The following is a 26,174-nucleotide window of genomic DNA, read 5'->3' as shown; positions in this document are numbered from 1 at the left end:
AGAACTTTGTTTCTTGGTACGTAAGTATATCAGAGATCTCAAGTTGTGTAGGTCATGTTTGAGCACTATTTTGGCTTGTGGAATGTGCTTATTTTGAGAACAACTAAACCACATTTTTAAGTTTGGAATGGTTTTGATCTAGGTTAGCAGCTCAAAGGCAGAATGCCTTTTGCTCCAATTAGAGAGCTGTTCCAGACAACAAAGTGACTTTTGTAGAAGTGACATTCCTCTCTGAAACTGCCTTAGCCACATCTTGAAAATACTTCTTTTGCCTTGGCGGTCTGTGGTGTCTCCCTACATGGTATCAAGTACGATATATGCTGAACCTGCTGTAATTACCAAGTATAGCTGACTCTGGTTACCTAAATTAACTTCTTATCTGGCTGGTTTTGCTGTTTCTGTATTTACCCATTGATGACAGTGAGAACTTGAGATGATGCATGAAATTTGTTGGAATAAATTGAAGTTCTATAGAATAAAATAGACAGAATGGATATAACCTGTTGCATAGCAAACCAAACTGTCTTTCTATCCTCAAATGCTTGTGCTGTGTCAAAATTAATATGAAACAAACATTCATAGTCCAGTAAAAGCTAAAATTCATCTTGCTAATGCTGGCAACTTCCATCCATTTATGAGCTGTAGGTTGTCCTATTTTGTTTCAATAATAAATCCTAAAGATTACATCACACATTATCTCTCCTGGTTAAGCATTTTAATAAATGACTTTACACAGCCAGTTATTATTAGAAACAGCTTTTATTTTGAATGCTAAATTAAAAAAAAGATAACAGATTCCAAGTACGTGTACAACATTAAGGAAAAAGAACTGTATCCTCTTTTAATTTAAGAAAATGTTTGGAACGCAAAGAGATTTGTGAAAAAGTACGGAAGTTGGATGCAATGCAACTGTTATGTTTTTAAACATTCTTCCTTTGCGTCTATAATAATTTCATTTTGTGATTTAAAAAAACCCACAAGAATCAGTGATTTATTTCTATTTCCTTTTCATTGAATTTTATTGAAATGAGTCATCTCTTAGGAAACAAAGCCAATAATTCAAATTAATTAATCTGAAAATTCTTTTCTAATCCGACTCTTAATTTTATTATTTTCTAGAATAACTTCTTCCTTAAGCAGTGTTCTAATAATTCAAAGAGAATGCAAATCAGCCTTGTTTTCCAGCGGAATAACAATTTGTATTAATATCTCAAGTTGCTGACCAAAGAATGGGAAAGGTCCGTGTTCATAAGACATTGGATTTTTTTTTCTCCTGAAAAAAAGAGATGTTTAAGTAATGTAGCAGTGAGTCATAGGTCTTACAGCACTATCTATGCATGCCTTGTAAGGAGAATATTCTTCAATTAAAGAGGGCGTGGCTGATGTCCCAGTGACCACCACTGGCTGTGGTGTGAAACCAGAATAATGATCCCTTTCTGTCTCTGTTTCTTTTTTATTTGGTGTTTTTTATTTGTTGGTTTGCTTTTGTTTGTTTGATTTTGTTTCCTTTTTATCATACAATAAACAAAAGGTTACAGGATAAGGAAAAGTCAAGTTAAAGACTACAAAGAATAACAAAACAAATGAAGGGCCGAGGTTTTATATTATACATTTTGATTTTTCTTCATTGTAGGCTAACGTGATTTCCCCAAAGTTATCTCCCTTCTCTCCAACACTTGACAACTTTTGCGGTGTCTGAAGCCTCAGATATTAATTGTTCTGTTTTCTGTACTTTAACAACTGTGCAGTTAGAGCATGGCATTTTCTTTTACTATTTTATTCCATTCAGTATCTTAAAGCAAAAATTATAGATTAATATGCTTCACTTTGTAAAACAGACTTATTTTTAAATTCTTACCAAGCCATCATAAAATTAAAGAAGTTTTAAGTTTTCCAAATCAAGTTATTTATGTCATCATTAACTGTTTATATACTATGCTTATACCATTATTAACTATTTATTAACCATATAACTTTTCTGTTTATTAATTTAAGTGCATACTTTCTAGGAGCTGGCGTGTCCAAACTCTTTGCCTGGTGAGGCTTCAGGGTTTTTTTTTGTTTTGGCTTTTTTTTTTGCTAGCTGGCTAAAGACAAACCTCATGTAACTTATCAACAAAAATTGAAATTATGAAATGGATCAGTTTGACAGTTAGGTACTTGAAGAAAAATAGTAGTTATTTGTCATGTTAAAACTGGAAGATAAACATGTTCACATAAATAAATGGAAGGCTTTAAAATATGTTATGCAATCCATTATTTTTCAAGTTCGTAAAGTAATTTGCCAAGTTGTTATCTATCTTTCATTAACTTATTACTACTATATATACTGACAGCATGAGAAAGATATGGCTAATACAAGTTTTAAAGCTCTGTCAAGGTATTATGGTGGCAGTGTTCTCAAGGCTAGAGTGCTATTAAGTCCTTCTAATGAACACATTTTAAAACCATAGCAATTACCTTAAGTGCTTCATGTTTCTTTAACACTAAACTTGAAATAAGTTGTATGTTTCTAACAGTCGAAAGGTGCATTGAGATCTTTTATGTCATAGCTTTTGAACAGAACTTTTGGCAAGTCTCTGTCGTAGCATAGACTCTTGGCTTAGCTTTCCTTATTAGCTTTGTCTTGTTTGATCATTTTGCCTCCCACTGACATCTGCAAGAGCTCTCGAAGACTCTTTTACAGTAGAATTTTTCTGAAGCCTGTTCTCCATCCAGTTTGGTTTAGTAATCCATTGTCTGGAAGTAACATTTGTTAGAAAAGGAAGTTGTCTTTTTTTCCTTAAGTATGAGTGCAAAGACCTTGCATTATGTGATGTTCATAGATTTTGCTGGGTTCCTGAATAAATGAGTAATCCTCATGCCTGTCCTCTTCCAAGCCCTTTTTCTGCATTCTTTTAATCATAGTGAAAGTACGAGAGCCAGCATGGATGGCTAGCAGCAATCAGTAACTACAAAATGGATCCTGCTCTAAAATACTAGCATGACTGCTCCAGTGAAAGAGAATATTCAACAAATTAATAATTTGTTCTTGCTGGCTGACATTGCTTGAAGTCTCTGTTAACAGTGATGTGTGACATTTCAGAAGTATGGCTTAGCATAGCTACCTATTTCCTCTCTAAGCAAAGGCCTTGGAAATACTTCTCTACTAATCTGTGGGTATATTTTCCTTGGAGGGTTGCAACACATTTAAAGTTTAACATATAAAGTATATACAAAATCTTCATAATGCAATTGCAGATTTATTTCAAATTTGAACAAATGAACTATTTAAAAATATCTGTTGCATCCTGAAGCTTTTGGAAAGATATGAATGGTTGTACGGCATCTCTTTCATGTAAAGGAGACCTGAATACTGAAGTGGTTTACAAACAGAGGCTAGAAATGTTTTCTTGATCATTATGTCTTGTATTCTACTCTCATAAGCTGTCATGCATTATGACATTAATTGTCTGAACTTTGCATGAACTTGGTAAGATCTCTATTAAAACCAGAGTTCATGTCTACTTGTATTCAAAGTCTTTCACAATTACTTATATCATTGCTTAGAAATTTTCTTTCAATATCTGTCGTGTTGTATGTCCATTTGGCATAAGTGACATTTCCTCTTTCCTTGGGGGTATTAAGGGTACCCTTACTTGGGTGTAAGTAAGGTATACCTTATACTTGGGTATAAGACCATGTATATCAGCTTTCAGACTTTATTTTGTTAAACTGAAGCAAGCTGATCTCTCTACTAGATCTAGTTTGGCCCAGGCTTCTTTGGATGGGATTAAGCTCTCTGAAGGAGAGCTTAAGGATTTATTTTATTAAAACTCTTCTGTGTCAGAACAATAAAAGTTTAGAAGGAGAAAACAAGGAGGTCAGTGCTGCTGGGATGAGCAAACAGAATGAACTGTTCTTTCCAAGCTGCTCACTGAAGTGTTGTGCGAAGGCTGTAAGAACACGGTTTATATGTGTCCCGCTGTCTCCCACCTAGAAACAGATTTTGATAGTCAGGTAGGGAAGGAAAATGGAATCAGGAGGCATTTATTTGCAGTGCAGGTTTTACTTGACATTACATTTTATTCTCCTTAAAGTTTAGCTCAATTTATGTTCAGTAATGGAAATTGTTTACTAATGGAAATTTAGCAAGACCCTTGTAGGTTTTCAGCATAAACATTGTATTAAATACCCTAAACCAGTAATGTGTCACAGTTACAGACAACCACATCGGTACCTTCCATTTGAACTCTCTGAAAAATCTCTGTATGTCATTGAAATTTTATTTACTGAGGGGAATTTAGCAATTTATTTATTCTTTTAGTAACCTGTTTAAAAAAAAAAAAAGTGACCACCCGTGTATGTTGTAAGCAGATATTATTCTTAACCCAAGTTGTTGCTGATTTACTACAGTATCAACAGTGTCTAAAAGGAGAATTAAACACTGTACGTGCAGTTAGAGAAAATAGAATTTTTAGACTAATAATGTATTCAGCACATCTGGAATGAAGCTTAAAAATGGACCTGGGATTTCAAAGCTTGTATTTTTAACTCCCAACTATATCAGTTGATCTAATTAAAATGTATCACAATAAACTTTATGCTTTAAACTGCCATGACTTTGAAAACAGCACTATTTTTAAAAATTAGGTTTAAGAACAGATTATAATCCTATCCATTTTTGCTACTACTTTCTGATATTTAAAGGTACTGGCATACCTCTCTAGGACTCCATCTACAGGATGATTCTGTGCCTGTTTCCTCATTCTGCCCAGGAATAATGGTAAAGGTTTCCAGGTTTTCTTACTGAAGAAGTCTTCTATAATGTTTATAGGGTTCCTTTGGCCTTGGGAAGCATTGGTTTTCCATACCCAAGACAGCACTGAATACCAGTTGCAATGTCACCTACTGGTTGTAACATGATGGCTCAAAACATTTCTGAGTCTTTAAGAGGTCATATAACTTGACCAATTTCCTTCCTTCCGACTTCATTTCTTAGATACTCATCTTTTGAGTTAAGCTAGTGGAGCAATGCAACGAATGTCCTGATAGTGAAACCTACAGATCGCAATCGTACTTTTACAAAGGGAAGCATCATATTGCTTACAGAATACTGTGTGCAATAATGAGTGCAAGAAATGACCTGTGCGTGCTTTAATTCTCTGAATTGACCGTTAGAAAGTTTTCTGTAATTCTTTTTGACTTGTGGGCTCTTGGAGCAATCACCAAAAATACAACTATCTACTTCATGTTACTAGATGGAACACAGACAAAAATGACCTTTTTTTTTTTTTTTTTTTTTTTTCCTAAGGAAGTAGAAGTACAGCTAAACAAAATATTTCCTATTAGAAGAGCTAAAGGAAGAAAACTCCTTTTAGAATCTAATCCTATTAGATTATCAGGAGCTTGATTAATGAAAGTGTGGTGAGAGTGATCTATATTAAATAGTAAACAACCAGTTCCAGAACTGGAAGGAAGTGTCTGATTCCTAGAATTTCTGTTCCTTTCTTATGGTGGACCTCTTCAGTACTCTTCCTGTTTTCTTTACTTGTATTTTTAAATTGGTGTATGTATTTTGCTCAAAAATCTATGAACAATTTATAATTAGGCATTACTGAAAAGTAAACATAAACATGCGTCTTGAATAATTAATTATTTCTGTCATCATAATGGCAGTAGGATATCTCTCATCTTATAGTCTGTCTACTAACTACCTTACGACCTTCTTTTCAGGGCTAATAGAGACCTGGTGAAGGTGTTATCACACACATTCCTTGTAAATACATTAATGTAAATCCTGTGTGGTCTGTCCATTATATTTTATATTTATATTGCATTTCTCAAGTCCTGAGATTGCTTTTAGTTTCATCAAGGCCATAATACAAGAAACACTTCATGCCTTCTTTGCTTGGAGTTGCCTTTATTTCTCTCTATTTGGCTTTTCCTGCCGCAGAAATGGTGAAAGTGGGACAAAGAACACGGGGTTTTTTTTATTCTTTTAAAGCAGCTGCTAAGTAAATTTTTATATAGCTCCAGTCATGAATCCTTCCCGCACCGATTAATATACTGTTGGTGGCACTTTAAAAGGCATTTCTTTTATCAACAACTTAATCAAGTAGATAATCCACATAGTTTGCAAAGAACACTTAAGGAGAAAAGGCTGGCAGATGAAGAATCCCAAGTATGTGGTATTCAGTGTAATAAGGCAGATCTTGACTTGTCAACTTATTACTACACAAATGAAGAAAGCACTTAAAATGAAGAAATAGTGTGCCAGAAACTGATTTATGAAGTATGCAGATATTTGGTATACAGTTCAAAATCTTGGCAGAATGAACTGAAGAAAAGTCCAGGTGTGAGGTAAAAACAGTTCTGCTTGTTAATGCTTCAAAAGGCATTGAAAAAAATGTTTCACCTTTACTATATAAGTGTATACAGATTCAATTTCTATTTTATTTCAGAATCACTCTCTAAGAAAAGAAAACCACAGTTCAGGAAAATGAATAAATAGACATTTTTTTTAAATCTTGGAAAAGTGTTCTAACAGTCTATTATCTAAAATCTGTCCTTCTAATTATCTATAGAAAACTATTAATCACATTCAGAAACATAAAACCGAGCAAATTATCACAGAACACACATTATTTGCACTTATTTGTGATAGTTGAGTAGGGCAAAGTGCTGAGTCCTTCATAAATGAGATACTGTGAGGAAATACAGCTTTTAGTGAAGGAAGTGTTAACTAGGAACTATGCTGTCAAAGCAGACTAAGAATACACATGCAGGCAACTGTTTCAATGCCTGACAACCATTTCCGGGAAGAATTTTTTCCTAATATCCAATCTCAATCCCCTGGAGCAACTTGAGGCCATTTCTTCTCTTCCTATCACTTGCTACTTGGGAGAAGAGACCAACAACCTCCATGCTATAACCTCCTTTCAGGTAGCTATAGACAGCGATAATGTCTCCCCTCAGCCTCCTTCTCTCCAGGCTAAACAGCCCCAGTTTCCTCAGCTGCTTCTTGTTAGACTTGTGCACCAGGCTCCTCACCAGCTTCATTGCCCTTCTCCAAACTCTCTCTAGTATTTCAAAGTGCTTCTTATGATGAGGTGTCCCAAACTGAACACAGTATTCAAGGTCCGACCGCACCAGTGCCAAGTACAGCGGCACAATCACTTGCCTAGTCCTGCTGGCCACACTATTCCTGATACAAGCCAGGATGCTGTTGGCCTTTTTGGCCACCTGGGCACACTGCTGGCTCATGTTCAGCTGGCTGCCAGTCAGCACCCCCAGATCCCTCTCTGCCAGGCAGCTTTCCAGCCACTCTTCCCCGAGCCTCTAGCGCTGCCTGGGGTTGTTGTGACCCAAGTGCAGGACCCGGCACTTGGCCTTGTTGAACCTTATACAATTGGCCTCAGCCCAATGATCCAGCTGGTCCAGATCCCTCTGTAGAGCCTTCCTGCCCTCCAGCAGATCAACACTCCCACCCAATTTGATGTCGTCTTCAAACTTACTGAATCCCTTCATCCAGATCATTGATAAAGAGATTAAACAGAACTGGCCCCAATACTGAGCCCCAGGGAACACCACTCATGACTGGCCACCAGCTGGATCTGACTCCATTCACCACAACTCTTTGGGCCCGCCCATCCAGCCAGTTCTTTATCCATCCAGGTGATGAGCTGCCAGCTGCCATCTTTTCCACTAGAGAAACAACTTTGTGCTCTAGTAGTATGAATCAGCCAAAATAACATGAGTGAGTGAAGATAGTGAAGTAGCTATATTTGTCATTTTGGAAAACAAAACAACAACAAAAACAACAAACAAAAAACCCCATAATATATGTAGGTCATTGTTTCCTAGTTTGTGTCTTTTCAGCAAACAGCCATCAATGCTTTTATCTTACTTAAAATATAAATAATGGAAACAAACTTGCCTGTTTATTAACTTGGATCTCTAGAGATTTTGTATGTTCCCATTCTGATGAATGACCCATTTAGTGTTTGTATATATACACACGTGTATTTATCTCTTCCGTTCGTTGTGGAACAAAGGATTTCTGTGAAGTAATCTTGTATGCTATTTTTCATCTTAGCAGAGGCAGTATATTTGAATAATTCAGCAGTGTCAGCAAGGGGTAACTGCAGTTCAGTTACTGACATGTTAATTTCAGTTTAGCAATGAAACTGTAAGCAAAATAACCCACTTTGAAATGTTTTAAGTTGAGCTGACTGAAGATGGAGGACAATTTTCTAGGGGAGAAAAAGAGTTGAAATCTTTCCTGACGAAGTTCAAAGTAGCACTGAAACACTTTCTCTCAAAAAAAAAGGAATACTTTTGTTGTTTTTCACAGTATAATGATTTTGAATGTGTAGTATAACACATTATTATTTCAGATATATGAAAATCTGCACTGTTGCATTGCAACATTGCATCTGAAATTGAAAAAAGAAACCACTCCAAAAATTACACCTATGGGTAATTTTTATGCACTTTGTTCCAGGCTATGTCCACAGTCGGTTTTGTTGTACTATGTAATGTAGTACTTGTTACTAATAATTTATCATTAAATCAGTGAAGTATGTGCTTGTGTGTTCCAAAATGATTTTTGCATCTAAAGTAAGATAGGAGAGTAGAAGTGAAAAGGAAAGAATTGGATTATTGCAGAAACAGAATGGTTAGTGACCAAGGGAGGCTGGTGAGTGATGTAGTTTTGAGGTAGAATAGCAGACTAATGCCTCATATTGTAATTGTAAGACCTATCTGCATCTAGTGAAATAGGTGAGTTCCTTGCTGAATCATTTCAGCAAAAGAAGTTGATATCCAGCAGAAAGAATCTGATGCTCAATAAAGGAATTTTTTATCATTCTATGAGTTACTGGTTTTGAAGAGGGAAGAAAAAAGACTGGTCCTTCTTTGTGATGTAGAGGAGGAGCTTAAAATTTCACTGTGTTTGCAGTTTTTGTTATAAAAATGAGATTTCATGATCCACATGAAAAGTTGCATTTCGCCATGACATAAGCCTCTGAGGAACACTCCTGTCTATGTATTCAGTAGAAGGTTAAATGTTTTTAACATACAAAATATTTAAAGATTCTTGTTTCAGTTGGCTGACCAGCTCTCTTCGCAGAAATGACTTGCTATACTTTTAAGCCAGATTAAAGGTGCTAAAATGGATTTTCACTATAAAGACATACCTAATTCATACTGGATTAGCGTTGGGAGGGGAAAAGGAAACAAGGATAGAAGAGTAGAAAATAAGGACTATCTGCTTTCTTTGGTATATATATATGGATGTGTATATCTATGCACACACACACATATATATGGTATGAATATGTGTATATGTATATGTAGAGGTGTTTGTATACATTTGTCTAAGTGGACATATGACGGTATATACAGTGTTGCGATACCAGAGTGCTATGGGGTTCTAAACGTATGTGGTAACAAACTGTACCTTTGTTTATTTTGTGCTGTCTCACTTCTAAGACATTCTGTATTGCCACTTGCAATGATTAAAAAGGAAGTCTATTTTAAAATAGGTGAAATAAAAAAACAAAACAACATTTTGGATCTTCTGCTTTCTGATACTTAAATCATTGTATTTTAAAGGTGCTCCATGCAATCACGAGGTTTGAGAACAGATTCATAAAATTAGTCTCACTGAACTGGGTCAACACATACTACTGTGTTTCTTGTAATAAAACATGGGAGCTGACAACAGTTAAGACTCAAGATCACAAAGGAATAATGTATTCCAAGTAACAATGAACAAAATTGTAAAAGTCTTAATATTGAAAGAAATACAAAAGATAACTCATACGTAATGTATGGGATGGAACAGATATTACGAGTGTGTGAACTCTGATTGTTTCTTATAATCAGTCTGAAGACACAAGAAAGTAACCATTAGTCTATGCTGACTTTAATACCTTGCAGACATAATTCCTGTCTTTCAGTTTTCTAATTTCTCTGAGTGGAAACAAACTGAGATGATACAGCTTTTACAATTTGGAAGCATTTATATAAATCAATTTAGTTGTTATTTAGGAAATAATTTGCTTGCTCAACAAGATAATAAGGTTTTGATTGCAGTTTGCTGCAGTGTAGCTGTCGGCACCTCTGCCAGCTTTCTTTAACTTCTTAATTGTTGTTGTTGGTGGTGGTGTTTTGTTGTTTCTGTTGTTTATACTTGATATATTTGAAGAAAGTACATTTTTCCCACAGTAGATGCAACAATCAAATAAGGTTATCAGTAGATTATACTTTGAACTATTATTTTCTTTTTTTTTAACAGAAGGAAGGAGAAAAGAATCACAAAGTCCGACTGGCGGTAGGAAATGGAGTAAGAAATGATGTGTGGAGAGAATTTTTAGACAGATTTGGTGCTATTAAGATCTGTGAGTTTTATGGTGCTACTGAAGGAAACATTTGTTTCATGAACCACACAGGAAAAATTGGATCTGTTGGACGCACCAATTTCTTTTATAAGGTGACTATTTATTTACATTGTACTTTGTAAAGGAAGTGCTGAATGTAAAGGTGTTTTTCAGTTTGACCACAGGACGTGGGGCTGCAGTCATAAGTCCACGGCAAATTTTCTAACTTAGCTACTGCAAGTTTAATTGACCCTCTGTAAAATCTTGGCTGCCAAAGTATTGCAGTTTGTGCTTAGTACTGAACCCAGTTATGTTTTCAGCAGTAGCACACAGATTTTTCTTAAAATACACGAGTCAAAAAGGCCTTGCCTTTCTTCTGACAGTTTTGAGGAGGTTCCAAGTATTACTTCGGTTTGTTTTAATACTTCAGAACTCATCATCATGAAATAAACATACACGTGTCTTGTTCTGACAGTGTTCTACAGTTTATATTTAGAACTTTTTTAATACAGTGTATTTATATTGCATTTTACTATGTAAATATTTGACACAAATGGGAATTAATTGTAATTAAAATAACATATAGGCAGATATAACTGTAAGAGATATTTTATACCTAGCTGCAACTAAACATAATTAACTCAAATGACTTTACACCTAGTCTGTATCATTATTCACAAATTTCAAAGATAAAACAATAGAAATATAATCACTGTTGAGTAATTGTGATGGACAATACTTGCCAATTGTGACAGACAATATTAATTTAAAAATTCTATGCCCCTTTTCTACTAAGTCGACTGTATTTATTTGGTTTGTTCTAAGTTACTAAAACTAGAAAAACCAAAATATTTTTTTCACTGCTTGTATTTAATCAGCTTTGACACTGTTGACAAAGTTGAGGAAGAGGAATACATATTATTTGTATTACACAGGGTGGCTGTGTAACATCCTTCTGAGTAAATGAAGAAGAATTTATCTCACCTCAAAATTCACAGATAGATTTTTTTCTCTTTGGGATGTATTAATACCATCTCCTAAATGGGTTGAGAAGTCAGTAAGTAATGTGTTGCAAGCTTTAGCTAATAATATGAAAGATTATTTAGCTAGGCTTTCCAGCAAGGAGACTAGATATTCAAGACGTTGCTATTTACACCAATTTTTACCGTTCTTGAAATAAAGAGGACTATGTGCATTGCCTAGAATTTGCAAATTAATTGAGATACCTAGCTATACTGAGATATCTGTCTGTATATATAAATCCTGCTGCCTTAAGTGTAATTTGTTCTCCTGAGGAGAACTGATAGTAAAATGTCCTGACAAAACTTTTTTTCAGGGAATAATGTTAAAATATTGTTTGGACATACATCAGAAGTATCTTCTGGTGATGTGCAAATAGGTTTCTAGGCAGTGTTATGTTCCAAGGTCCACAACTTCGACACACCATCACCACGTTACGATCACCACAGACCATGTTACACTCTTCACTTCTGGGATAGGAACCCAGACTTCAGGAAGGGGATGGAAACACTCAGAAAAACACCATGAAAGCTAGTGGCTTTTTCAGAAACTGTTGAGATCTCAGGAGTTCAAGCAGACCGACTCTGGTGATTTTCTGTTCTGCATGACTGATGCACGGTGGACATCTGGCACTGGTGGATGTCTCTAGAAGGATAAAGATCCACTACAGGAAATCGTGAATCTGGAATTTAGGGAGCAGTATGTGCACAAGAACCTTAGGAGTTAATGTTAATTTTTGTTTCAGACTTTTTAAAGCTACATGCCTTTTTTGGTTTTGTTTTTGGGGTTTTTTTTGTTCTTAATAATTATATATTTATTCCAAATCTGAAAAACAAGTTTCAGTATTTCAGAACTTTTGACAGAGTATTGTCATAAGTCATTAACCTTTTGGAAATACCATGTAAAGGTTACAGCAGATAAAGGATTAGACTTGAAATTACCTATTTATTGGTTTAATTATCTTTATTTTTAATTAAGTAGTGTGGGGGTTTTGCGTGTATTAATAGTGGCACTTTGTATGTCATTAACATATTCTGTTTGCGTTTCCAAGATGAATTAGAATTTGGGGTTTTTTTGCACATGAAACATGATACCTTTTCCTCTTTAATAATTGGATTAATTATTTGACTCAGTCACTACAGACTGAGAGAAAAAATAGCTCATGCAAACTGCAATTAAAAAATAAATAGAGCTGTAACTGAATACTTCATCTCACTAGACATCTTTTCTGTAATTTATATACTCTTCCAAGTTGGAACTGTTAGAGTCTATGGAAACATCAGTATAGTCTGCTAAGATAATTATGGATTGTCCCGTTGCTTACTGAGTACGAATATGGAAAGACCATAAGATATTTTATGAACCGGAAAAAGCCACTCATTCCATTTGGCTCAGCTTGAAATCAATTTTATTCTGTCTTTTTCAGTACTCTCTTTTCCCTAGAAATCTATAGTAAGTCTTCAGTTATTTCCTTAGTTTCTGTCATAAGGAAAGTAGCTAAAGCACATTATTTGTAAGCAGCCTCAATATTTAGCCACTGCCATTCTTCAAGGGGCCTGGGGCGTACTGACGCCCAGACCATCCCCTGGTGTATATGCATTTGGCATTCTATGACTGTAGAGTTTGAGGAAAAAATGAAGGTTGTCACTGAAAACCAAATTCAGTGCAGTGACAAACTGCCTCAGCTTTGTTTCACAGGCATGGTTTGTCTAGCCAGGTCAGTGGGTGGATTATGTGACCCATTTTATGTGGAAATAGAACTGCCCAAATCTCTTCCAAATCAAGGAGGTTTCAGAGACTACTCCAAAGCTCCATCAGGAACTTTTTCATAAATAGTATGTTTTGATCCATAGCATTTGTGGTTGTGCAACATACACAGTCTCTCTCTGAAAGAATTTGTTTCCATGGAACTACATGGCATATTAATGATATTACAATAGTTACATGTCTCAGGTTAACAGTTCTGCAATCTGCTGACTGCTGGGGCTCTGCTTCTGTCACCAGTGCAGCTCCTCGGGCTGGCAGTTCCCTCAGTCTGCTTCACGGCGCATGTTTGCAGGAGCAGCTAGCTCCCTCGTATGCTGAAGCAGAGTAGTGTTGACATGAACAAGGATTTAGATAAAGTGCAGTTTCAGAAAAGTCTGTAAGAGTTTAAGAAAGAGTGTTAAAAATACCACAAGACACACTTTCAGTTATTTTTGCTTTTTAAAAAAAGTATATGTATAAAATATGCATTTGCTCCAACCAAAATTGTTCTATGTTTCTATGAAATGCTTAAGTTTGGGGACCTTTTATTGGTATTTTTGATTACTCTGAAATCTGTAAGTACCATGAAACTATTTTAATGCAATAGAAAAGTTCATTTTTACTTATTTCAGGCATTTGTTGCATGTTTTTAAATACATTTTACAGGTTACAGATTATTAAACAATGCATTCTAAAGTGTAGCTGTTGTGCTTGGTTTACTGCAGTCTGAATGGCACCCACTGGATATCTAGCAAAATGTAAAGGAGAGCAGCTTTGTTTCTGATTTGCTTACCCACGAATGAAAATTGGAAAGGGAGACTGTATCCTGCTGGAAAGCAGAGGATGGCACAGGCAAAGCCCAGCATTACAATTCCCATTTTTTTTCTTTCTTTAGAGAAATGCTACAACTTTTCAAATATTGTTCTTTTGACATATGGGACGATATGAGGAGATACCTTTAGACATACTCTCCAGGGATTTCCTAAACACTTATTTATTAAACTGGGAATAGAGAAAGGGGAAGAGTCCTGTGTGTTCATGCATGTGGTACAGTGAAGGAGAAAGAAGAAACTTACCCTCTACTGGCATATTTGCACAGCAAGAGGGAAGTAAATGCAGTATAAAACCCATGCATACAGGCATTAGGCAGGTAGGTTCAAAGTATAATATTTTTAGCAGGGAAAAAGGAAAACATATAGGAAGGCATATCTATTGTAGGTAATGGCAACGGCACAGTTTCTAAAGCTGAAATGCAGACAAAGGTTACAGTTTTAAAAGACAAATTAAGCTCTCAGAATGAGCAAGGTAACTTTTCTTACAGTAATTGCCAATGTTTGGGCACAAATACTTGTGATCAATATTAAAGTTCTACCTAACACATTTATTTTCATAAATAATTTGGAAGACGCAAGTTAACAGGAAGAAACAGATGAATGTTATAGCAGTTCCCAGACATCCAAGAAGCCACTGTGTGTGATATGTTAACTCGAGGCAGTGCTCTTTTTTGCACTTCTTCATTTTCACACTATACTCATGTATTAGAAAGCATCACTGTGGTATATGAATAAATCTTTCAATAATAATATTCATGTAAAGCAAATGAACAGAAAAGTAGAAGCCTCTGAATAGCTTTATAGATGGTAAAACTTAAAATGTTTTAAAAATAAGGTAGTGTATCAATTAACATAGTAATATAATAAATTGCTGCTTAATATTTTCATCTGTCATACATATGTAGTTAATATTAATGATTAATTTTATTTTATGTTATATATATATTGTGTGTATTTATGTAAATAGGAAAAATCTGTGAGACTCTCAGTCATGTCTATGAAATAAATATATAAATCTCGTTTCTTACACTGAAATAAATTCTGAGTGATGCCAGAGAACTTGCAGTGGGAGAGACTAATGAGATCCAAGGAAGGTTGTAAGAAGGGCTAAAAATAACCCATAGCAAGTACACCTAAAAAACCCAGCATGTAGAAAAAATATTCCAAAATTAATTTATAAATGTATTTTTTATTATTTTAAGCATAAGTGTTCCAACTATTATTTATTTTCTTGTATTACAATCTTACATTATGATCTCACAATCTATCTTACTCAAAACTGTATGGATCAAAATCAGCTTTGAGGTGAGAAATATTTAAATCTTAGAACAAATCATAAATCATTTCAACATATAAAAAGTTTTATCTTTCACACAGCAACACAGAATTACTATTGTGCATTTTTTTCACACAGTCATAGAGCTTAAGTGGCAGAAGAGATATTTCTAAGTTTCAAAGTAAATAAAGTTAGGTTTAAGCAAATCTTAAAACCCTGAAAGAGTGTATTCACAGGAAGAACATTGGCCTGTGTTGATCCAAGCAGTGGAAGCTCTTAATTAAGTTAATTAATGTTGTTTCTGCTCTTCTGACTAGTTTTGAGGTAAAATAATCTAAGGTACTTCAAGTGTATTTGATACTATTTTTTTTTTAAATATGTGGTGATTCAGTTAATATCAAGCATAGCTTTAAAAGGGTTTTTTTATTGGTTTTGTTTACTTTGGCTAATAAAACTATTCAGAGGACCTATACCTCTACTCTTTACAGGGTAAGTAAATTGTTGCAAGTAAAACATTTGTAAACTATGATGATAGTATGCTCCAGACTTTTTTTCTTACATTTCACTTTTTAAGATGTTTGGGACTAAATCTACTAAATGTAATGCTGTGTTTTATAAACAGGTCTGCTCTTAGAGAATTCAACAATATCTCTTCTCTAAAACAAATAACTAAATAAAAAAAGCAATAGCTTGTTATCTTTGTTCTCTGATGAAGGTTCTGTGAGCATTCACTTTAAGCTGAAACTTAAGGAATTTCAAAACTGTTTTCAAAACAATATTTAAACTTGCATATTTCCAGTCAATTAAAAAAGGAGAGGGAGTGGGGGATGCTGTTATTAAATAACATTCAGGCAGCGTAGTAACAGACAGTAATGTTACAGGTCAACTCATTTTAAGTTTGAACCAGATGAATTATGCTTTTTGATCAGTACATTTATGAGGTTTTTTAGGCAGTAAATTGTAGATTAAAATGTTGAATGCTGCATGCAGTACTATGTAAAAATAATATGGTAATGCTTCAATAGCTCAGGCCCTCTTTTTCCAATAAATTTTAAATAATGAGATAAAACAAATGTAGACCTGTACCCAGACTACATGTTTTGCATGGAGACAGCTTTTTGCACAGAATGTATATAGGCATAGTTTCACTATGCATGCCTAAGGCAATATGTGGTGATTTCTCCTTTTAATTATGTATTAGCATGACTATTATTTCAAAAAACTAACTGGAATAAGCATAGTAAACATTCTAAAGTTGCAGGTACTAAAACATGTATGCAGCAAAATAATAGTAAAGATCTTAACAGTTTTTAAATTATCTCAGATACTAAATTAAAATTTCCGAGTATTTATAACAGTGTAAAATAATGCATCGTACAGACTAATATTTGGAAAAGATACAGCTACAGCAAATGGGTTTATGTTTTAGCATTCTACCCTTTGCTTCAATCACTTTCATAACACTATCCTTAAATTATATTGTATTTCTTTATTGTGAAGAATGGCTGGTATGTATTAATATTTTTTAAAATTGCTTTCTCTATGTGCTGTGAAGATAATTCTATATCCTTGGTTTGACTAATTCTTAAATAGATTGCTCATATACTTCTATAAGAAAAGGAAAATCAGAATCCCAAGCTGGGCAAACTGAAGCCTTGGGATAAAAACTGCAAACGCAATGGTCCGTGTAGTGTCAGGCATATGATAAGACATCAGTGTCCCTCAAAGGCCTAATTTGGATTTATATCACAGCAGAAAAATGAAGTAAGAATTAGACCCTGGATATTGGAGAATAAAAGTATTGCGGTTTCTGATGTTGACAAGAACATCTTGCTCTCTTCTTCACCTTACTCAGAGCCACATTCTCTGTGATCCTTATATAAGAGGAAGGTTAGCTGTAAAACATAACTGGCAGGTCAGTTAGGTCAGAAGTGTCAGAACTCCAGGGTAAACAGTATTTTAGAGAAATGCAGAACTAACCCTGACATAACGGTGGAGCATGGACAACTACATAACCATGTCAAACAACATGAAAGTACATATTCTTCTGCTGGTGCTCACGCCAAGACTTTCCACCATAAACCAGCCTGTGAAAGCCTGAGGGAAGAACTGAAGCTAGGTAAGCAAGACTGAAGCCCTAGGTGAAGCAGATTTTCCTTTGTAAGGAGATCATAGAATTAGAGAATCATTTGGTTGGAAGAGACCCTTGAGATCATTTAATCCAACCATACCTACATCTAACACTAAATCTTGTCCCTAAGAGCCTCACCTACACATCTTTTAAGCACCTCCACTTACCTGGGCAGCCTGTTCCAGTGCTATGGAATCCTTTCTGTAAATAAGTTTTTCCTGATCTCGAATCTGAACCTTCCATGCTACAACTTTCCATGCTGCCATTTCCTCTTGTCCTATCACTTGCTACTTGGGAGAAGTGACCAACATCCTCAACACTACAATCTCCTTTCGGGAGTCTAAGTACACAACATCCATAGCCTTCTCCTCTTCCCCTAAGCGGGTCACTTTGTCATAGAACAAGATCAGGTTGGTCAAGCAGGACCTGCCTTTCGTAAACCCATACTGACTGGGCCCTATCACTTGGTTGTCTTGTGCGTGCCATGTGATGGCACTCAAGTTGATCTGACTTAGGCCTTTGTTTTTGCCAGTTGTTTCAGGTCCCAGAAGACCCCAAGAGCACTTTTCATATCAGCCACCATCATTAAATGTCAATTAAATTCCAGATATACTTCTATTATTTTGACTTGCGTAGGCTGTTCCACTGTAACTTATTTGTAAGAAAATTAACAAAATTACAGTTCTGTGTCTTCACAAAGGACTTTTGAAAGTTACAAGATTATAAAAATGTTTTGATGTTTCTTACCTCTAGGAAATTATGTAAGTTTACATACAGAGTATTTTTAGTTTTAAATGACACTACATTCTACTTGCAGATGAGCAAGACTGGAGTAAAGGTTTCCTTGCTTATATTTGCTGCCACCAGATGTCACTGTGTAGATGAATAACTGATGATCTTTTTTCCCTTTTTTAGCTTTTTTTCCCATTTGATTTAATCAAGTATGATTTCGAAAAAGATGAACCAATTAGAAATAAGCATGGATGGTGTGAAAAAGTTAAGAAAGGTAAGTATGTATTTTAATAGGCTATAATAGTCTTTTGACTGTAATACAAATACTCCAGAGAATTTTTAAAGAGCCTTGCTATTCTGTTACGGTACTATGCCAACATCAACTATTACTCTTCGCTCTAACAAAAGCAGTATGATTTTTGATCTAAGACAGCACATTATTAAACATACCAGTGCCGACACCAGAAGAACTTAGGAGATCCCTGGACATATGCACAGAAGAGCAATGTTTAAATGTGATGATGTGATATTATCTCTGAATCTGTAGATAATGACCTCTGTGTTTTTTTAAGGAAGCTAACATAGTGAGATGGTTGCCTATGGGATCTACAAGACTGGTGGATTAGAGCAATGCCTTTCGTTGAGAGATTAAGTGTTCCTGACTGGGCTGATAAAGCTTATATTTTTTTCTTTTTCTTTTTCTTTTCTTCTTTTCTTTTCCTTTTTTTTTTTTTTTTGGTTTTGTTCGTTTTTTTGTGTTTGTTTGTGTGTGGTTTTTTGTTTGTTTTTGTTTTTTATTTGGTTTTGAATAAATAGGTTGCTTGCTTATAGCTTTCTTCAAAATGCTTATCAAATACCTGGTATCTCTTGATTATACCTATTTTCAAAGTGTTTATCAGGTGCTGAAGCATCTCTGCTATACTTTAGGAAGGTAACAGCTGTAATTAATGCCTGGAAATCGAAGCAAAAATATCTCATATTAAAGATCACATAGACAGCTTTACCAAGGAGCTGAAGCAGACTTTTCAAAGGAGTTAAGAGATTCTCTAACAGGTCTTAATCAAGGATGGTCACTTTCAGGAAGATATTGTCCCCAAAACATGAAACTTTATAGAAAATTATCTGTAGGGATGCTGGATCAACCTGTGATGGGTACACGTACTCTAATTAGACACTTGGTCTAATTTTTTTCCAGTTACACTGGTCAGTCTCTTAAAAAGTATTATCTTTATCTATAGACGTTCTCTTACCTGTGCCCTATGTCTTCAGAGCACTACCAGTGAACAAAATGCTTTCACCTTAGACCCTACCTATTTATGGAAAGAAGGCACAACTCTTATGAGGAGGCAGTCTTAAATTAAAAATTGTGCATACCCTTTGGACACATTTTTAGTGTTATATATTTTTATGTTTAAAATTTTTATCTCTGATGCAAAGTAACGTAACTCTTAAGCTTTATTGTTCAGAATGTGCTTCCAAAAAGGTTAGTTCATATCACTACTCCACTTTCAGCAAACTACCACCCCAATACTTTGCATGCATAACAGGATAATCCTATCCCCATCACTTCCTACTTTTTTAGGAAAAAAAAATAATAATAATTAATTTTTTTATATTCCACTGCAAAGAGAAAGCAATGAGGCTATATCACATTAATAAAAATTCTTAAGGTATAGGGAATGAGACATAATATTCACTTGAAGTGTTCACTTTGAGAGTATAGTAGACCTGCTGGTGAACTCACAACTGAAAGGTGGCAGTTCTGGGAGAAAATAGTTTGATAAGTCATCAGAAAGAAATACAGAAGGCTGATAATTCCAGTTGTACTGTGTCTCTGTGGTCACTTTGCATGTAGAGGTGACCACAAGAATCACGAAGCAGTAGAAACAGGTAAGTTTTTATTGTTGGGTCTCATGTACTGAAGCCTGCCAAACTTGATTCCTGGTCCTGTAAAATCATATGTACCAAATGACTATTAATGTAAAGTACAGGAAATGTGAAATGATACCTTAGGTTTACATTCTTTCAACTTCTCTGTATAGGTGAGGCTGGTCTTCTCATTTCCAAAGTCAATGCGAAGAACCCCTTCTTTGGTTACGCTGGTAATAAGAGACACACAGAAAAGAAATTACTCTGTGAGGTATTTAAGAAGGGAGATGTTTATTTTAATACTGGAGACCTAATGGTTCAAGACCATGAGAATTTTCTTTATTTTTGGGACAGGATTGGAGATACCTTCAGGTATAATAATTGTTTCTTTTCACATTTCTTCAATAAAAACATGAACTTGCAGAATAGAATACTGTTCTATAGTATTTATTCTCAACCAAAATTCTTCAGTTTATTACGACTGTGATGTAATTTATAATGATATTGAAGTGTATGATAGGGGCTTAATTTTGTAAAAAGTGTTCCCATGCAGCTGGATAGCTAATTTCCAGAATATTTTATAGAAATTGCAGCTCCTAGAACAGTCCTTCCAATAAGCACAGTGACTAGCGATGGTTTTGCTTAGAGCAAGGACATTAGATACTGAAGTGGAGAAAAATGTATCAAATAGTAAAGACTGGTCACATTTGATACATTTAGATACATCAAAATTTTAAAAACCACTTTATCAGATTATAATAAGCTTTCATTGTGGTTTATACTGATAGCTAATATCCAGTACCATTTCAATTGTAAGCATTGTCTTCTGGTAATCAGATCAATATACCAGCATGACAAGTGGGAACAAATTTGAGGTGTTCTTAGTCTGAAATGAATGGAGATCCTACTAAAGTGAATGTTTTTTAAAGAGGAGGTTTCCATATGTTTTCATGGGATTAAAGTATTTTTGCATTATTTAGATGGAAAGGGGAGAATGTTGCAACTACAGAAGTTTCTGACGTCATCGTAATGTTGGACTTCATACAAGAAGCAAATGTGTATGGTGTGCCTGTGCCAGGTAAAGGAAGCTTTAGCTGTATCTTTTTCTTCACCTAGGTTAGCTGTTAACCCTCATAGCTCTTTTATTTCATATTTTAAGCCTATGATCACTTCTGATTGATTCATCTGTTTAATACATAGCTAAAACGTAGATGTAGATAGTGAAAATACCACCAGATTGTGAGTGAGCCAGTGAATCATGCCTTTTTATATGTATGCAGTGATGCATATTTTTGAGAAGTTATCTTTCATGAATTTGTGGTAGCTACATGATCTAAATAAAAGTTTAAAGGTTTATTAAATTGGCATTTGTGAAAAATCCACACATATGTGTGTCAACGTAAAATGTCAATAAGGTAGAGATCAAAATAACTCTAAAGTAAAAAGTATGAAGACATTCTTCTGACTTATTTCCGTTTTCACTTAGCCTCATAAACGACAGATATATAAACTACATATATACTACAAAACCAAGAACAACATGAAGAATCAGAAAATTACAGAATCACAGAATGGTTGGGGTTGGAAGGGACCTCTGGAGATCGTCTAGTCCAACCCACCTGCTAAAGCAGGTTCACCCAGAGCAGATCACACAGGAATGTGTCCAGGTGGTTTTGAATGTCTCATTCATTTTCAGCATTATTGCTTAACTGATCACTTGAGTGATCTCCAAATACATGTTATACCATATAAAATGAGAATGTAATCTTCCAGCTTTACTGAAACTCAGAAGATATGACTGTCAGTTTATTAAGGCACTACAGTTCTGTTTTTTAAGGTTTCTCACTAACATGTCAACTTTATTAATGTTTCAAAATTCTCATCTCACTTTCTTTACCCCAGATCATGAAGGAAAAGCAGGAATGGCCTCTCTTATTTTAAAGAAGAACACATCATTAGACTTGGAGCAAATGTATAAGCAAGTAGTGACCTATCTACCAAGTTATGCTTGTCCTCTTTTTTTAAGAGTCCAGGTAAGCTGAATTATTGCACAGTGCATACAAACATGTATTTGAACATAGAAGGCTAAACAAATAACAGAAAGTGCTTGCTCATATATAACTTCATTAGTTTTAGAACTAGTCCCATTTGCTGCCTTCATTAATGGATTCCTGGGAAAGGAATTACACAAAAAGTCAATAAAATGTGCAGATTTTGTTAAAATGGGAGGAATTGTACAAATGAGTAAGGAAAGAGATCATACAAAAGGATTTAAGGAGATTAGTAGCATGAACATGGGAGAACAAAATGATTGAGATAGTAAAATGTGAATAATTACATTTGGAGAAAATAATCTAAAATCCATTTTATTCAGTGGAAATGAGAGAAGAGAAAAGTAAATCTAAAGCAGGAGACAGTGATTGTGCACAATAAATGAAATGTTATTTGCTATGTAATAGCAATTTGAAAGCATTTGAAAAGGTAGTAGGTAAATTGAAACGGTGAATTAAAAATGTATATTATTATTGTCACCACCATAACCACTAAAATGATCCCTGTTTGTGTGCTAGTACTCTGCTATCATAACTGTCCAATTTGGGAAAAAAATAGTCCCTCCTGCAAAGAGTTAAAATGTAAATGTAATACAATAGACTAAATAGGTTTAGAAAAAAAATAAAGGAGGGTACAGAAAACATACAATACTGATCATCACAATAAGCGAAGTCTGATCAGCATCTTCATTTCTGGTATTTTGAAAACATCATGACAAAGGCAAACAGAAAAATACTTTTAAAGATATTTATGAAGGAAGTCTCCTAAGTCTGAGGAGAAGATGAAAAAAAAATCATTGTTTGAAAGGAGAAGTTATGAAAGTTCATTCCCTGGGCCAATCAGAGATTGCATACTGATTCAGAACAAAGAGGGGAAAAGAAAAAGACTGTGAAGAACCTTGAAACTGAAATATATATGCATCTGTCTCATAAGTCCAGGAAGATACCCTTTGCAGCAGCATTCTGATACAAGCAAAATTACACTTGAGAATGTTGCAGTAGTCAGTGTAAGAAATTATGAGAACTGAGTCTACATTTGCTATATAGATGTACCAAAAAATCCTTTATGCTGGGCAGAAGGTATCTGACTCTTGGACATAGCCTATGTCAGGTATCTGGAACCTTGATTAGAAGTTAAATGCCTGCATTACAGATGAATTGCTGTTGGTATTGCTGCTGTTAATCAAGAAAGAAGGTAGTGGGAAAAGGAAAAAAGGAAAAAAGGAAAAAAAATAAATTTCTTCAAGGAAAAAAATTAAAAACCTATCAAGCTTGATCTGAAATGTAATCATACTTTGGAAGATGACAGAATGTTTCTTAGACCAACAAAATCAGGTAGATACAATCAGGAGGCAGATCTGGAGTAGATATAATAGCTCTCTGAGTTGTTGGAGATAATACTTCATTTTTTGTTTTGGATATTTTTTTGCATATACATAAAAAAATAAATACAGAAGAGAAGATAATGGAGGGAGGTCAAAAGGAGGGGCTGATAAGAGGTAGGGAGGATAGAGTCTCACTACAATTCTTCCCACTGCTTTTCCAAAGGAAACAGGGACACTGAAAAGAAGCTGGGAACATAAAATTTATGCTGAAGGCCAACTTTTATTTGGACCTGGCTGAGTATGAGTATGGCTGATTTAGTATGTGTTTCTTTCAGCCCTTTATTAAAGGTGACAATAATCACAGATATAAAGAATATCCTGAGTGTTATCAGTAAGAAGTTCTTGATAATGACAGCTTTTACTCTCACGTTCTTTAGGATGTGTAGTTTTGTAATGCACACAAATGAAGTAGCTAGATTATCTGGGGCAGGCTGGGGCTAGAGCAGGTGAGATACTGATGAGACACTGCATAACGATGCAAAAAGCAATGGGCAGTAACTTTTTTCCACCATGTGTTGGCCCATAGCAGCACAAAAGTTCTAGTTTTCTAGCATAATAAGAATAAACAGTGTTAAACTTACATCAAGTAAGATTTTCAAAAGCCAACGTGAATGTAAGCAAAAGGAAAGAAGTTCTTCTATTGAAAAATAAATCTTTCTTTCTTCTCTAGGAAAAAATGGAAATGACGGGAACATTCAAACAACAGAAAGTTAGACTGGTGGATGAAGGTTTTAATCCATCTACAATTACTGATCCTCTTTATTTTTTAGATAATTCTAAGAAAGCATATGTCTTGTTATCCAAAGAAGTACATGAGATGATCTTATCTGGGAAAATAAAACTGTAATTAACCTATAATAGGCTATTAAGGGACAGTCTATATGAGCTACTGTATGAAAAAACAGTAATATTACCAGTATTTATACATATTTATCCAGAATAATATTTTAAATGCTTGATATTTACATTCAGATATGTCTTGTATCTTTCCTCACTAGATCATTATTGTTCACTAATAAAATTTTACCTCTTGAGACCACTTTCTAAGTAAATGACCTATAAAATGTGACTGAAATCTATTTTAATTTTGGAATCTAAATGCTGAGTCTGATAGTTTTTCTCAGTACTAAATGAACATGAGTGATAGGTGCTATGAAACATAGTAAAAAAAAATAGAACATGTAAACATTGTGACGTAAGTTGTTGCTTCTAGAGAGAGAAAATACACCAGTAACATCTTTTTTTTAAATGTGGTTTATATTTCGTATATACTTCTGAATATATATTTTAAGAAGAAAAGACAACTCTTCTGCAGAGGACTTTTCTGATAGAATGTAAGATGAAAGAAAGTGAAGGAGAAGAAAGCCCTCCAAACAAACCCAAACCCAAAAGGTTTATGCCAGTATCAATTCTGAGATTTCTGTTGTTATCCATACTCCTTTGTTTGTTAAATGGGCTGTTTGGAGTGTCTAATTCTGAAGACAGAGCAAACTTGTGTTACATGATTAGCAGCAGATCAACAACAGGTGGAGAAAATCTGCACACTTTATGGGGATAATCACTTATATAGCATAAAAAGAATTATTACAGCACTTTATGTTAGACATATTGACTAAAAGATAGTTTGCTTAATCTTATTAATGATTGCCAGAGATTATTACTTCATGTGTATAAAATATAGCAGAAATCTTAAAACTCTAAATCATATGTTCTAATGCATTGCTTTTGAAATTTTTGAAATAAAGTATCAGATTATTTTAAACAAATTTCATACTGTCTTAGTTTTATTTAAGGCTGATTGCATAAAGTCTGTTTTGTAGCCTGTTTTGATACACTACTTGCATGGTGTCCTCCTCTAATGGATCATGATACCAGCTTTGATGAGCCCTAAGTAGTATCATAGGATACTGAAAAGGCAACTCTCTTCAACACTGGGCATTGTAAGTCTCTCTTCTGTCATAACTGTGGTATGAACCCACGCTCTTATAAAAGAGTAGGATCCATAAACAACTATCTTTTCTTGTTTCTTTCTACTTTGGTCTTCTAACACGTGTTCTTCTTTCATGCTCTGTCCATCATGAGATCAGCCATTGGTGTTTTGAAGCTCTGTGGTGTATTTCAGCAGTATTTGGCTGGCTTGAGCAGCCTACAGGTGTTTGTTTCCTAGCTGTGCCCACTAAAAATATGCAAAATTCCAGCTGCTCCTCCATATTCCTTAGTGTAACCAAGATAGCCTGGGCAATCTGCCTCTTTTAAAAGGCTAATAAAAGAGTCCTGTCCCATGCAGTATCTCAAGAAACAGGATGCTTATGACATGAAGGAGATAATAAAGGCAGAATCTACAGAACCATAGGCTCTGTATTTCCTAAGAGGAAAACAGTATATTATTTTCAAGCCAGTAGTTTTCTTTCTTTTAGCCAGTAGGTTAGGTGCCAGCAGTGGCACTGAAGCGTGTTTCAGCAAAATGTCACATTTTCCATGGATATGTGATTGTTCAACAGGCACTGAAGTTACACTGAATCATAATTATGTCAAATACCAGGAAGGGCTTTCCTTTCAGAATGAGAAAATATTTGGGCTAAGCTCTTTGTTTCCTACCCTCACACCCAGATTATCATGTGGAATGGCTGAGGGATGGGGCTTGAGTGTTGCTGCAAAATTATGCCCCAGTATTTGCCTGGGAAGTTTCATTTCATGTAGCAGGGGTAAAGCAGCAGCTCAGAGTGGCTGAGTTGTGGATGGAAAACTGGACTGCTAACCTCACATA

General features: G+C 34.9%; 1 protein-coding gene across 1 annotated transcript in view; it reads left to right on the top strand.

The window, feature by feature from the left end:
- Positions 1-25,152, top strand: part of SLC27A6 (solute carrier family 27 member 6) — a gene marked incomplete at its 5' end in the record, with an annotated part of 37,446 nt that extends 12,294 nt beyond the window's left edge. Inside the window, 6 exons of the mRNA XM_082075012.1 lie at positions 10,283-10,477; positions 18,286-18,376; positions 20,145-20,343; positions 20,952-21,049; positions 21,874-22,004; positions 24,078-25,152. Coding sequence (XP_081931138.1) covers positions 10,283-10,477; positions 18,286-18,376; positions 20,145-20,343; positions 20,952-21,049; positions 21,874-22,004; positions 24,078-24,254 — 891 coding nt within the window. The 3' untranslated portion in view covers positions 24,255-25,152. The remainder of the gene's footprint in view (positions 1-10,282; positions 10,478-18,285; positions 18,377-20,144; positions 20,344-20,951; positions 21,050-21,873; positions 22,005-24,077) is intronic.
- Between the last annotated feature and the right edge of the window lie 1,022 nt (positions 25,153-26,174).

Source organism: Streptopelia decaocto (genome assembly GCF_964273445.1).
Source record: "Streptopelia decaocto genome assembly, chromosome: Z".
Lineage (NCBI taxonomy): Eukaryota > Metazoa > Chordata > Aves > Columbiformes > Columbidae > Streptopelia > Streptopelia decaocto.
Note: the sequence above shows the minus strand (reverse complement) of the source record. Positions and strands in the feature narration are given on the sequence as shown.